A 15,773-nucleotide genomic window follows, 5' to 3' on the forward strand; every position below is an offset into this window, starting at 1 on the left:
TTTGCCGGAAATGCTCTGCATAACAAGGTGCGTTTTATATAGTAGTATGTTACTGATGTCAGCTAGGACTGTATACACTGTACACGTATTATATATTTATTTTATTAACACATCGGCCGTTTCCCACCAAGGCAGGGTGGCCCGAAAAAGAAAAACTTTCATCATTCACTCCATCACTGTCTTGCAAGAGGCGCTCTTACACTAGTTATAAAACTGCAACATTAACACCCCTCCTTCAGAGTGCAGACACTGTACTTCCCATCTCCAGGACTCAAGTCCGGTCTGCCGGTTTCCCTTAGTCCCTTCGTAAATGTTACCTTGCTTACACTCCAACAGCACGTCAAGTCCTAAAAACCATTTGCCTCCATTCGCTCCTGTCTAACACGTACTTGTAAAATAAAGATTATTTTTATTATTATTATTACTATTGAAAATACGCTTTTGATGCTCATCGCAACGCTCATAATCGTCTCATAAAGTGAAAGGACACAAAATTAGTTATAATCTGGGGTCTGGAAGCTTCTCTGATATTAGCATGGATACACTCACAATCTCAAACAATCTGTCCTTATTCAACCTATTAATTCTCAGTATTTTCTACGTTATCATTTCACCGGTAGTCCTACCCCGTCCCCTCCATTGTCATCAGACCGAGTTCCTTTAATCTTTACTCACAGAAAATACTCCTCAGCTCCGAGACCTCGACACTGTGTGTGTGTGTGTGTGTGTGTGTGTGTGTGTGTGTGTGTGTGTGTGTGTGTGTGTGTGTGTGTGTTAGAAAGAGACAGGGAGAGAGAGAGAGAGAGAGAGAGAGAGAGAGAGAGAGAGAGAGAGAGAGAGAGAGAGAGAGAGAGAGAGAGAGACAGAGAGAGAGACAGAGAGAGAGACAGAGAGAGAGAGAGACAGAGAGAGAGAGAGACAGACAGAGAGAGAGACAGACAGAGAGAGAGACAGACAGAGACAGAGAGAGAGAGAGAGAGAGAGAGAGAGAGAGAGAGAGAGAGAGAGAGAGAGAGAGAGAGAGAGAGAGATTGATCAAGAGAACGTTGTATATATCATGTGTGTGACAGGTAATATTTCTTCACATAAAGGGTGGGTCACCTCACAATACTAATGTAACTTCAGAGTAAGGGTCTAGTGTCACAACAAACATGTGTCATTGATTTTACCAGCAAGTTAGCTGTATACACAGGTAACCCAGGAACATTAATAAAAAATAATAATAGTAATAAGTTAATAATAATAACAACAACAGAGCAACAACAACAACAGAGCAACAACAACAACAGAGCAACAACAACAACAGAGCAGCAGCAGCAACAACAACAACAATAATAATAATAATTAGAAGAATTGTTTTAACAGAAGGTTTCTTTAACATTTATCTAACTTTCAACATAATATTTTTTTTTTCTGAGTGGTAAATTTGGGGTTTTAACTGTTAGCTTAATAGTGGCCAGCGCGGTTCTATACTTGCGTGTTCACCCTTCCATTACTAGCTTATGGCTCGCAAATTCGCTTCGTGACCAGGAATTTCACTAAGCTATACTCACTCACTCTTATTCACACTCAACACAACGCAACACCACACACACACACACACACACACACAGCTCATGGTGCAGGGAGAATGACCCAGTAGCGGCCAGTGAAGAGGCGGGGCCAGGAGCTATGACTCGACCCTTGCAACCACAACTAGGTGAGCACAACTAGGCGAGTACACACACTAGAAAGTGACGTAGTGGAGGCAGGAACTATACACAGTTTCAATACGAGGCTTGATAAAGCTCATGGAGCTGAGAGAGGACCTAGTAGGAATCAGTGAAGAGGCGGGGCCACGAGCTATGAATCGACCCATGCAACCACAAATAGGCGAGTACACACACGCGCGTACGAACGTACGTAGTATCCCTGAAACGAATACAACTGTTTACAATACCCCTGCGTGTTTGCTGTAGTTTGCCTCTTCAATAAGTTTACACCTTATCCGTCCAATAATGCTACTCTACTTCATCGCCGTGAGTTTACACTAATTTGCATCTTCACCGTGATTTTACAACTGTTTACCTCTTCGCTGTAAGTTTACTCTATGTAGTGGCTGTTTATAAATTTACCTCTGCATTGAGTTTATACACATTTACCCCATCACCTTGTTTCCTTTTGTGCGAGTTTACCTTTCCAGTATGAGTTTATCTTAGTCTACCTTTCCACCAATAGTTTCAATCAATATACCTCTCTCTCATAAAATCCCAATATTGAGAGATTAGTAATAATATTTATTTCTATAAGTACATGTACAAGGTATACAGGCCTATCTGATATCAATAGCATGCTATATAGAAAGTTCCCTTGTTATACAGAGCATTTCGGGCAAACTCCAGGTAAACTCCAGGATGCGACCCACACCAGTCGAATAACACGTACCTATTATATTGATAGGTGAACATGGACAGCAGGTGTCTTAAGGGAACACGTCCTAATGTTTCCAGCGGTACCAGAGATCGAATCACTGACCTCAGTGTGTAAGGTGAGTGAGCTACTAACCCAGTTATGGGTCACCTTACCACCATGCTTTCACAATTTCAATGTAAGTACATACACACAAGCCATGCATTATGAGTTTACCTGTCGTAAATAATGTCCTTAGCGCCTAGGAGAGCTCTCGGAGGCACATGCATCCATTCTCTGAGGTCCACCATGGGGAAAAATCTTTCCTGGCAGGTAGCCTTAACGTGCTGGGCGCGGCGTTCCTGCTCCTTCAGGAACTTCCACAAAGCCTGTAGCAGAAACAGTAATAAATATATCATTAGAGTAATTTTTTACATACACAATTTTTAATGGGGTGGACCGGTAAGCCAGCAAAAGACCTCAGTCCGATGACCAAAAACTCCAGCTGCGGTTTATCATATGACTAAAGACCCGCCTTAGAAAACACTAAATGTCTACTCACCGCATATACGCTTCGAGTTTAATTTCTATCCTAGTTCGTCACTTGACAAGTGACGAACGTTTTACGACCCTCGGGTAGTCAACAGGCTGTGAACCTAAATAACCAGCCAACCATGGATATATATACACAGAGGTATATGGTCTTTGTGTATAAATGAAAGGTTATTTTCACTGTTTTAGGGGTTCAGTTATTACTGAGAGGTGGCGAACATGCTATATGTAGCTTTAATGACCCTCGTGTAGCCGATAGATTTTTAAACCCCCGTAACCAACCTGGTCTTGTTGGTAAGCGCTAATCTCGTACGAGTCATACAGCGCCAGAGAATTAAGTGTTAATCTAGTGTGATCCAAGGCAAGACAGGCCAGCTCCACTTTCTTGGATCAATAACCTTTCACCAACGTCATGTTTGATACCGTTTTTGGAGGGTAAATAGGGTAAGAATGTAGCCTAGGTAGACCAGCAAATGCTTAATTAACAAGTCATTATCTGATTAAGACCCATGCCGGGGGGGGGGTCACGGTCCTCTTTCCTGACGAACAAAATACCAACACCACGCGTTTATACATTAAAGAGATGTATATTTCACAGCATACATGCGCTAAGTTTACTTACAATGCATATCTTTGGCATTAGAGCATTCGTAATTATAATGCAGCCTAAATGACCAGCACGTAAGGAAAAACAACACCACGAATACAGCGCATTTAAGCCCAAACAGATGACACGCCATCGGCATTACCAGCTTTATCCTTCGCTAATAACACATTCTGGAAAAACTGTAATTTGTGTTCTCTTTGCGTGACAATTAACTGAATGCAAAATTTGAGGGCAGAGTAAATATTGTTTTTTTTTAGTTTAGAATACTAAAAGGCTCCTGAATAAGCAAGCATGATGTGAAGGGAGTCTGGGCTAAATTTGCGCTTGGACGATTGTATGCATGTCATTTTAGCTTGAAAAAAAATATTAAAGTGGAGTGAGGTGTAACTGAATGTACTATAGTTGATCAAAAGCGCAAAATGAGATAATGATAAATAGTGATTATCCGGGAAGTGGCATCAGAATGAACGTTTTTTTTTTTTTTTGGGGGGGGGGAGGGGTCACGGATTACACGTCAAGATATATAGCTAGGTTCATTCCCGTTTCTAGATTACGTGAAATTAATGAGCAGAAGAAAACTAGAGAGGATAAAGAATGACTACAACTGATGTGAAGATGTAGCAGCTACAAGACTGGTCTGACAAGTGGTGATAAATTTAACCCCCCCAACATATACTGTTACTTCTCGTAATATGCAACAACAGTAGACCCGGGAGAACAGGATGAAAACTACCCTCACTGAGGACCTGGAGCTGAGCTTAGCACCAAGTATATCGCCTGAGGGACACGTCAATTGAATAACTTCTTCAGCGAATACCTATTTGACAAATTTAAGAAGTTCAGCTTTCCGGAACCTCAACCTCCCTCAAAAAAAAATCTTTAACCACCCTATATGCGACATGCCAAGTCCATCTTGGAGTATGCAGCACCAGCGTGAAACCCACACCCGATAAAGGATTTGAAAAGATTGGAGAAAGTGCAGACATTTGCAACGAGACTAGTTCTGGAGGCATAGATAATGAGCTATGATGAGTCTAAATGAACGAAACCTGATTACATTACAGGACTTGATAATGTAGACAGGAAGAGACTGTTGGAGAAGCGAAAAACTGGTACATGAGGGCTTAGATGGTATATAAAAACTGAGATGAATCACATGGACATCAGGAAGTATTTGTACATCCTTAGTAAGTTTATTTAGGCATACGTACACATAAGTATAATTATTATTCAGTGTAAATTATCTAGGATAACTCACAAAAAAAGTCAAAGCGACTTATTTCCATCAGCGCGCAGTAGGCTAGGAGAGTCAACACGATAATGGCAATTTTAACACCAGAGCAGACTCAAACCCTCAGCACGCGCACGCGCACACGCGCGCGCGCACACACACACACACGCGCGCGCGCACACACACACACACACACACACACACACACACACACACGGGGCCAGGAGCTTGGAATCGACCCCTGCAACCTCAACTAGGTGAGTACACACACACGGTACGTGGCGAGGTGTCAGAGTGGGCACCTGTGACCAGCGGGGTCCCACAGGGGTCAGTCCTAGGACCAGTGCTGTTTCTGGTATTTGTGAACATAACGGAAGGAATCAACTCCTAAGTGTCCCTGTTTGCAGATGACGTGAAGTTAAGAAGAATTAATTCGATCGAAGACCAGGCAGAACTACAAAAGGATCTGGACAGGCTGCAGACCTGGTCCAGCAATTGGCTCCTGGAGTTCAACCCCACCAAGTGCAAAGTCATGAAGATTTGGGAAGGGCAAAGAAGATCGCAGACGGAGTACAGTCTAGAGGGCCAGAGACTACAAACCTTACTCAAGGAAAAAGATCTTGGGGTGAGTATAACACCAGGCACATCTCCTGAAGCGCACATCAACCAAATAACTGCTGCAGCATATGGGCGCCTGGCAAACCTCAGAACAGCATTCTGACATCTAAACAAGGAATCGTTCAGGACCCTATACACCGTGTACGTTAGGCCCATATTGGAGTATGCGGCACCAGTTTGGAACCCACACCTAGCCAAGCACGTAAAGAAACTAGAGAGTGCAAAGGTCTGCAACAAGACTAGTCCCAGAGCTAAGAGGTATGTCCTACGAGGAAAGGTTAGGGGAAATCAACCTGACGACACTGGAAGACAGGAGAGATAGGGGGATATGATAACGACATATAAAATACTGAGAAGAATCGACATCGTGGGCCGAGACAGGATGTTCCAGAGATGGGACACAGCAACAAGAGATCGCAGTTGGAAGTTGAAGACACAGATGAATCACAGAGATGTTAGGAAGTATTTCTTCAGCCACAGAGTAGTCAGTAAGTGGAATAGTTTGGGAAGCGATGTAGTTGAGGCAGGATCCATACATAGCTTTAAGCAGAGGTATGACAAAGCTCACGGTTCAGGGAGAGTGACCTAGTAGCGACCAGTGAAGAGGCGGGGCCAGGAGCTTGGAATCGACCCCTGCAACCTCAACTAGGTGAGTGCAACTAGGCGAGTACGTACACGCACACACACACACACACACACACACACACACACACACACACAGTACGAAAACAACATAGCGAAAGTCAAGTCTGACCTGAAACTGCTACATAGCCACATGAGGAGGAAGACAACAGTCAAAGACCAGGTAATCAGGCTGAGGAAAGAAGGTGGGAAGCTCACAAGAAAAGATCAAAAGGTATGCGAGGAGCTCAACACCAGATTTATGGAAGTATTTACAGTGGAGGCAGGGACTCTGGGAAGACAGAACAGAGGGGTACACCAACAAGGGATATACGAACAAGTGTTGGATGAAATACACACATCTGAGGAGGAGGTGAAGAAGCTGCTAAGTAACCTTGATATCTCAAAGGAGGTGGGACCGGACATCTCTCCCTGTGTCCTTAGAGAGGGAGCAGAGGCACTGTGTGCACCACTAACCACAATTTTCAACACATCCCCTGAAACTGGGCAACTACCTGAGGTATTGAAGACGGCAAATGTAGTTCCCATTTTTAAGAGGAGACAGAAACGAGGCACTAAACTATAGACCAGTGTCACTGACGTGTATAGTATGCAGTCATGGAGATTATCAGTAGGAGGGTGGTGGAACACCTGGAACGAAACATGATTATAAACGACAACCAGCACGGATTCATGGAAGGTAAATCCTGTGTCACAAACCTTCTGGAGCTTTATGGCAAGATAACAGAAGTAAGACACGAGAGAAGGGTGGGTTGACTGCATTTTCTTGGACTGCAAGTAGGCCTTCGACACAGTTCCCCACAAGAGATTACTGCAGAAGCTAGAGGATCAGGCACGTATAACAGGAAGGGCACTGCAATGGATCAGAGAATACCTGACAGGGAGGTAACGAGTCATGGTATGTAATGAGGTATCACAATGGGCGCCTGTGACCAACGGGGTCCCACAGGAGTCAGTCCTAGGACCAGTGCTATTTTTGGGATATGTGAATGACATGATGGAAGGGATAGACTCAGAAGTGTCCCTGTTCGCAGACGATGTGAAGTTAATGAAGAGAATTAAAACAGATGAGGATCAGGCAGGACTACAAAGAAACCTGGACAGGCTGGCTTGGTCCAGCAACTGGCTACTCAAATTTAGCCCCGCAAATGCAAAGTCATGAAGATCGGGGAAGGGCAAAGAAGACCGCAGACAGAGGATAGGCTAGGTGGCCAAAGACTGCAAACCTCATTCAAAGAGAAAGATCTTGGAGTGAGTATAATACCAAGCACATCTCCAGAAGCACACATCAACCAGATAACTGCTGCAGCATATGGGCGCCTGGCAAACCTGAGAACAGCATTCCGATACCTCAGTAAGGAATCATTCAAGACATTGTACACTATGTACGTGAGGCCCATCAAGAAATTAGAGAAAGTGCAAAGGTCTGCAACACGGCTAGTTCCAGAGTTAAGGGGAATGTCCTACGAAGAAAGGTTAAGGGAAATCGGCCTGACGACACTGGAGGACAGGAGGGTTAGGGAAGACATGATAACGACATACAAAATACTGCGAGGAATAGATAAGGTAGAGACAGGATGTTCCAGAGATGGGACACAGAAACAAGGGGTCACAATTGGAAGCTGAAGACTTAGATGAGTCCATGGGATGTTAGGAAGTATTTCTTCTGTCAGAGTTGTCAGGAAGTGGAATAGTATGGCAAGTAATGTAGTGGAGCCAGGAACCATTCATAGCTTTAAGACGAGGTATGATGAAGGTCATGGAGCAGGGAGAGGACCTAGTAGTGATCAGTGAAGAGACGGGGCCAGGAGCTGAGACTCGACCCTTGCAACCACAAATAAGCGAGTAAAAATTTGCGAGTACACACAAATCAGGTCAAATGTGTATTGACAAGAGATAGTAACTCACTCACTCTCACTGTATCAGGTACTGTAGTAAATCTGGTTCTAAATTTAGATACACTTTATTCTCCTCGCTCTCACATATATTTTGCTAAAACGTCTATTTTTAAACTGGACGTGTTAGGGTTGCTGTGATACAGCAAAAAATAGGGTGTGAAAACATATTGAGACTTCAATCATTTACGAGTCATCATATATCAGGAGACTTTGTTTCATGGCGAATAAAATACCATCACCATGCTGAAAAAGTTTTTCTCCATATATTAAAAGTAGTTTGGAATACCTACATTATCTTATGTGATTAAGTATCCTTGAAGGGCGATCTTTAGGTGGTTATCAGTAGTTTTTTCCTCTCTTCCTTCAACGTTTCCTTTTTATTTTGTCCATGATACAATACCTATCCAATCGGATTCAAATTGTAAGTGCTAGTGTTTGGTAATTACGTGCAGCTACCCTCTGACCGAAGGTCTACAACTCAGTCCAGGATTCCTGGAATGGTCAACTTTCAAAAGCCTCTGCTGCTAGGTTTCAAACGTTCCAAAAATATACCTCTTAAATTGACAATGGCATGGAGTGAAACTGACGCGTGTACCGGAAGATTTGTCAGATTTACGTGTAAAAAAGTGTGAAGATTTTATTCCAGTAAAAGCTCGTTGAATACATTGAAATCTACTTTGGAACGGCTTCAATATTTAATGGCTGATACATCTTGCAGACAGGGTAGCACCCATTAAGTTTAGTTTTCGGTGGCAAATTTTTAACGTACTTGTTTAAAAATTTGAACTCGCTGGACTCCGCGCAATAATGGCAGAATGCATCATCTAGTCTGTTTAAAATTTTCAGCCCCGATGTGTTTTCCAGAAATCAACGTTGAAAACTCACGTTTTTACGGAGTTTTTAATTTTTACGCGTTTAGTGAGCCCTAAAATAATACATTTTTCTTACGACTTTATGGCAGAGCCGGTCATAATGTTTGATACAATGTTCCTGTCTTCCACTAACGTTAGAACCCTATCATTTACATATCCAAAAAAGCCTTATCCGATCGGCTTTAAATTTTCAACCCTAATGACGTATTACTAGTGGAAGGTTCATGGAGCAATTGACAAGTGTAGGGGCCATCTGCGCAGTTTTCTATAGATCATTCCCGAACTTGGTTGCCGTGCGGTAACTCTAGAAAGTCTCATTTGACCGGTTTTATAATTTCAACAAAGGTGTATCCAACTTAGAAAAAGGTTGTTGTTGTTGTTGTTGTTGTTGATGATGGAGTGCACAGTGTCAGTTTGGCACTTTTGATCTCGAAATAGTATAGGATTAGTTTGCGATAAGTAACTTGATTATGTGGGGGTGCCTTCATACTGGCTAGGGGCTCATGATCCAAGGAACTGGAATTATTCCCCCCACCTCCCTTCCTTGGCTTCAATCTGAATGCCTCCCATTTCCCAGGCTGTATATGACCCCTTGCGGTTTTAGCCCTTCTCCCTGATGAAAATAATAGTTGTGAGCAGCATCTATTTTTAATAGTTGATCAAATGAAACTTATGGGGGGATAGACTTTGTAGGTGCAATTCTCGTTTATCCTGTGCGATAACTGGAAAATGCATCATCTGGTCGGCTTCAAACTTTGTGTTGATTTATTTTTCCTCAAAGGAAACTTAGCCATGATTTTAGGCTGTGAAAGTTTTAATGTGGCAATTTTATTAAACAAATGGGTTTCTATGAAATAACTTCAGAGCGTCTCATCCGATCAGAAACAAGTGTTTCTTAGTGGAAGGTTGGAGTCAGACTTGGGCTGTGTATGGTATATTAATTTCCATGTGATAACATGTGAATTCCTCTCGGGATATGCTTCAAATCAACGCTAATATTGAACTGCATTACAAACTTATGCCGCACTCTGCACTATTCCTGCTGCCTAGCTCGAGACACAGAGGACAGAGGTTATGCAATACAGGGATGACTTTCTCAGATTACGCAGCAACTGAAATACATCTGCTTTTTAATGAGGTGGACTGGTAAGCCAGGGTAATGTCTGAGTTTTATGAACGAACGCCCCACGGTTCAGAACATAGGTTAAGTAGGTTCAGAACATAGGTTAAGTAGGTTCAGAACATAGGTTAAGTAGGTTCAGAACATAGGTTAAGTAGGTTCAGAACATAGGTTAAGTAGGTTCAGAACATAGGTTAAGTAGGTTCAGAACATAGGTTAAGTAGGTTCAGAACATAGGTTAAGTAGGTTCAGAACATAGGTTAAGTAGGTTCAGAACATAGGTTAAGTAGGTTCAGAACATAGGTTAAGTAGGTTCAGAACATAGGTTAAGTAGGTTCAGAACATAGGTTAAGTAGATTTAGAACATAGGTTAAGTAGGTTCAGAACATATGTTAAATAGGTTCAGAACATAGATTAAGTAGGTTCAGAACACCCTTATATAGGTTCAAAACACCCTCATATAGGTTCAAAATACCCTTATATAGGTTCAAAACACACTTAAATAAGAGCAGCCGTTAGGTACCTATTTAACATTAGCAGGGACGTGACACTGTGGCTGATATTGGTGTCGCTCTGTGAGGTTAAACTCTGTCTAACGTGGCCAGTACCTGAACAGATGACTGGAGTAAACAGCCTTGATCACGAAACTGACGCCATGCAATAATCAGCAAGACAGTCCCGGAAAATAATTTTCATACAGACCACGATAAATTATCAGAGGACCGGATTAACATGGACCTGAACCCCTGTTCCGTGAACCGGGTTAAAAAAAAAATTAAAGTGAATACAAAAGTAGTGAGAGATTAGACATTCATGAGGTAGTGCATTAAGAAAGCATGAGAGCTGAAGTTGGTGTAAATTTCTGAAGAGGATCTGCACGCAAGGAAGTTTTGCTTAGTCAGGCTCCTCAAGGGAGGCTCCTTGATATCGGTGAGGGGCTCTTAATGCAAGGAATTCGATCTCTCTTTCCTTAGATCGAACTGATTGCTTCCCATATCCCCAAGCGCTTCATGCTCTCCGCCCTTTCCCGACGGATTTAGCCCTTCAACCTAAATATAATTGTAACAGCTACCTTACTAGGATTCTTGAAAGCGAGAGTCGCTAGAGAATATTTCTACACTACGTTACCTTAAACACCAGCAGCCTATCAACCACACGAGGGTCATTTAAGGCTGCATGTAACCATTGCAGTAAACAGAAGCTGAAAGCAATACACCTGTGTATTTCTCCTGTGTTAAATTATATACTGAACATTCTGATGTGTAAATCTCGATGTGCGTGTACAAGTGGACGGTTATACATTGTGTATTATATATATGTCGTACCGAATAGGCAGAACTTGCGATCTTGGCTTAATTAGCAACGCTCATCTTGCCACATAGGACAAGCGAAAATTTGTGTATGCAATAATTTCGCCAAAATCATTCTGAACCTAACGAAAAAAATATATTTCACTGTGTTTAGTATTAAATTATTGTAAACAAATCTAAAATATATTTAGTTGGGTTAGGCTAAAATAAATTGTTCTTGTTATAATAAGGTTAGGTAAGTTTTCTAAGATTCTTTTGGTGCAAAATTAAAAATTTTTACATTAACATTTTTAGAAAGGATTTAATTTTAAACTTCTTGCTAATTGACCACTTTTACATATTCGGCACGACATATATATATATATATATATATATATATATATATATATATATATATATATATATATATATATATATATATATATATATATATATATATATATGTATATATGTGTGTGTGTGTGTGTGTGTGTGTGTGAAATTGTGTGTGTGTGTGTGTGTGTGTGTGTGTGTGTGTGTGTGTGTGTGTGTGTGTGTGTGTGTGTGTGTGTGTGTGTGTGTGTGTGTGTGTGTGTGTGTGTGTTCACCTAATTGTGGTTTGGTCGCAGGGGTCTAGACTCAGCTCCTGACCCCGCCTCTTCACTGAGTGCTACTAGGTCCTCTCTCTCCCTGCTCCACGAGCTTTATCATACCTCATCTTAAAGCTATGTATGGTTCCCGCCTCCACTACCTCGCTTGCTAGGCTATTAAACTTCCCGACTACTCTATGACTGAAAAAATACTTCCTAACATCCCATTTGACTCATCTGGGTCTTCAACTTCCAAGTGTGACCCCTTGTTTCTGTGTGCCCTCTTTGGAACATCCTGTCTCTGTTCACCTTGTGTGTGTGAATGTGTGTGAGTGAATGTGTGAGTGAATGTGTGAGTGAATGTGTGTGAATGTGTGTGTGTGTGTGTGTGTGTGTGTGTGTGTGTGTGTGTGTGTGTGTGTGTGTGTGTGTGTGTGTGTGTGTGTGTGTGTGTGTGTGTGTGTCTGTGTGTGTGTGTGTGTGTGTGTGTGTGTGTGTGTGTGTGTGTGTGTACTCACCTAGTTCTCACCTAGTTGAGGTTGCGGGGGTCGAGTCCGAGCTCCTGGCCCCGCCTCTTCACTGATCGCTACTAGGTCACTCTCCCTGAACCGTGAGCTTTATCATACCTCTGCTTAAAGCTATGTATGGATCCTGCCTCCACTACATCGCTTCCCAAACTATTCCACTTACTGACTACTCTGTGGCTGAAGAAATACTTCCTAACATCCCTGTGATTCATCTGTGTCTTCAACTTCCAACTGTGTCCCCTTGTTACTGTGTCCAATCTCTGGAACATCCTTTGTCCACCTTGTCAATTCCTCTCAGTAATTTGTATGTCGTTATCATGTCCCCCCTATCTCTCCTGTCTTCCAGTGTCGTCAGGTTGATTTCCCTTAACCTCTCCTCGTAGGACATAACTCTTAGCTCTGGGATTAGTCTTGTTGCAAACCTTTGCACTTTCTCTAGTTTCTTTACGTGCTTGGCTAGGTGTGGGTTCCAAACTGGTGCCGCATACTCCAATATGGGCCTAACGTACACGGTGTACATGGTCCTGAACGATTCCTTATTAAGATGTCGGAATGCTGTTCTGAGGTTCGCTAGGCGCCCATATGCTGCAGCAGTTATTTGGTTGATGTGCGCTTCAGGAGATGTGCCTGGTGTTATACTCACCCCAAGATCTTTTTCCTTGAGTGAGGTTTGTAGTCTCTGGCCCCCTAGACTGTACCCCGTCTGCGGTCTTCTTTGTCCTTCCCCAATCTTCATGACTTTGCACTTGGTGGGATTGAACTCCAGGAGCCAATTGCTGGACCAGGTCTGTAGCCTGTCCAGATCCTTTTGTAGTTCTGCCTGGTCTTCGATCGAGTGAATTCTTCTCATCAACTTCACGTCATCTGCAAACAGGAACACCTCAGAGTCTATTCCTTCCGTCATGTCGTTCACAAATACCAGAAACAGCACTGGTTCTAGGACTGACCCCTGTGGGACCCCGCTGGTCACAGGTGCCCACTCTGACACCTCGCCAAGTACCATGACTAGCTGCTGTCTTCCTGACAAGTATTCCCTGATCCATTGTAGTGCCTTCCCTGTTATCCCTGCTTGGTCCTCCAGTTTTTGCACCAATCTCTTGTGTGGAACTGTGTCAAACGCCTTCTTGCAGTCCAAGAATATGCAATCCACCCACCCCTCTCTCCCTTGTCTTACTGCTGTCACCATGTCATAGAACTCCAGTAGGTTTGTGACACAGGATTTCCCGTCCCTGAAACCATGTTGGCTGCTGTTGATGAGATCATTCCTTTCTAGGTGTTCCACCACTCTTCTCCTGATAATCTTCTCCATGATTTTGCATACTATACATGTCAGTGACACTGGTCTGTAGTTTAATGCTTCATGTATGTGTGTGTGTGTGTTTGTGTGTGTGTGTGTGTGTGTGTGTGTGTGTGTGTGTGTGTGTGTGTGTGTGTGTGTGTGTGTGTGTGTGTGTGTGTGTGTGTGTGTGTGTGTGTGTGTGTGTGTGTGTGGTGTGGTGTGTGTGGTGTGTGTGGTGTGTGTGGTGTGTGTGGTGTGTGTGGTGTGTGTGGTGTGTGTGGTGTGTGTGGTGTGTGTGGTGTGTGTGTGGTGTGTGTGTGTGTACTCACCTATTTGTACTCACCTATTTGTGGTTGCAGGGGTCGATTCACAGCTCCTGGCCCCGCCTCTTCGCTGATTGCTACTAGGTCCTCTCTCTCCCTGACCCATGAGCTCTATCATACCTCGCCTTAAAACTATGTATGGTTCCCGCCTCCAATACGTCACTTTCTAGGCTATTCCACGGTCTGACTACTCTATGACTGAAGAAATACTTCCTAACATCCCTTTGATTCATCTGAGTCTTCAACTTCCAATTGTGACCTCTTGTGTCTGTGTCCCTTCTCTGGAACATCCCGTCTTTGTCCACCTTGTCTATTCCGCGCAGTATTTTATATGTCGTTATCATGTCTCCCCTGACCTTCCTGTCCTCCAGTGTCGCCAGGCCGATTTCCCTCAACCTTTCTTCGTAGAACAATCCCCGTAGCTCTGGGACTAGTCTTGTTGCAAACCTTTGCACTTTCTCTAATTTCTTGACGTGCTTGACTAGGTGTGGATTCCAAACTGGTGCTGCATACTCCAGTATGGGCCTGACGTAAATGGTATACAGAGTCTTAAACGAATCCTTACTGAGGTATCGGAACGCTATCCGTAGGTTTGCCAGGCGCCCGTATGCTGCAGCAGTCATCTGATTGATGTGCGCCTCAGGAGATATGCTCGGTGTTATGCTCACCCCCAGATCTTTTTCCTTGAGTGAGGTTTGCAATCTTTGGCCATCTAAACTATATTGTGTCTGCGGTCTTCTTTGCCCTTCCCCAATCTTCATGACTTTGCATTTGGCAGGGTTAAGTTCAAGGAGCCAGTTGCTGGACCAGGCTTGTAGCCTGTCCAGGTCTCTTTGTAGTCCTGCTTGATCCTCATCCGATTTGATTCTTCTCATTAACTTTGCATCATCTGCAAACAAGGACACTTCTGAGTCTATCCCTTCCGTTATGTCGTTCACATATACCAAGAACAGCACAGGTCCTAGGACTGACCCCTGTGGAACCCCGCTTGTCACAGGCGCCCACTCTGACACCTCGTCGCGTACCATGACTCGTTGTTGCCTCCCTGTCAGGTATTCTCTGATCCATTGCAGTGCCTTTCCTGTTATGTGTGCCTGATCCTCTAGCTTTTGCAGTAACCTCTTGTGAGGAACTGTGTCGAAGGCCTTCTTGCAGTCCAAAAATATGCAGTCGATCCACCCCTCTCTCTCTTGTCTTACTTCTGTTACCTTGTCATAAAACTCTAGTAGGTTTGTGACACAGGATTTTCCCTCCCTGAAACCATGCTGGTTGTCAATTATACACTTGCTTCTTTCCAGGTGCTCCACCACTCTCCTCCTGATGATCTTCTCCATGACCTTGCATACTGTACACGTTAGTGATACAGGTCTGTAGTTTAGTGCCTCATGTCTGTCTCCCTTTTTAAAAATTGGAACTACATTTGCCATCTTCCATACCTCGGGGAGTTGCCCAGTTTCAAATGATATGTTGAAGATCTTTGTTAATGGTACACACTATCTCTGCTCCCTCTTTAAGGACCCACGGAGAGAAGTTGTCTGGTCCCACCGCCTTTGAGGTGTCAAGTTCGCATAGTAGCTTCTTCACCTCCTCCTTGGTTATATGTACCTCATCCAGCACTTGCTGGTGCACCCCCCTGCTCTGATTTCCTGGAGTCCTACTGGTTTCCACTGTAAATACTTCTTTAAATCTTGTGTTGAGCTCCTGACATACCTCCCGGTCGTTTCTTGTGAATTCTTCATCACCCTTCCTCAGTCTGATTACCTGGTCCTTGACTGTTGTTTTCCTCCTGATGTGGCTGTACAACAGCTTCGGGTCAGTCTTGACTTTCGATGCTATG

At 43.4% G+C, this 15,773-nt stretch overlaps 1 protein-coding gene across 1 annotated transcript in view; it reads right to left on the reverse strand.

Moving 5' to 3' along the window:
• The window catches only part of LOC128698009 (carbohydrate sulfotransferase 11), a 51,003-nt gene that overhangs the window by 21,382 nt on the left and 13,848 nt on the right, over positions 1–15,773 (reverse strand). The window contains exon 2 of the mRNA XM_070097457.1: positions 2,626–2,777. Coding sequence (XP_069953558.1) covers positions 2,626–2,777 — 152 coding nt within the window. The remainder of the gene's footprint in view (positions 1–2,625; positions 2,778–15,773) is intronic.

The sequence above is a fragment of the Cherax quadricarinatus genome, chromosome 58 (genome assembly GCF_038502225.1).
Source record: "Cherax quadricarinatus isolate ZL_2023a chromosome 58, ASM3850222v1, whole genome shotgun sequence".
In the NCBI taxonomy this organism is placed as follows: Eukaryota; Metazoa; Arthropoda; class Malacostraca; order Decapoda; family Parastacidae; genus Cherax; species Cherax quadricarinatus.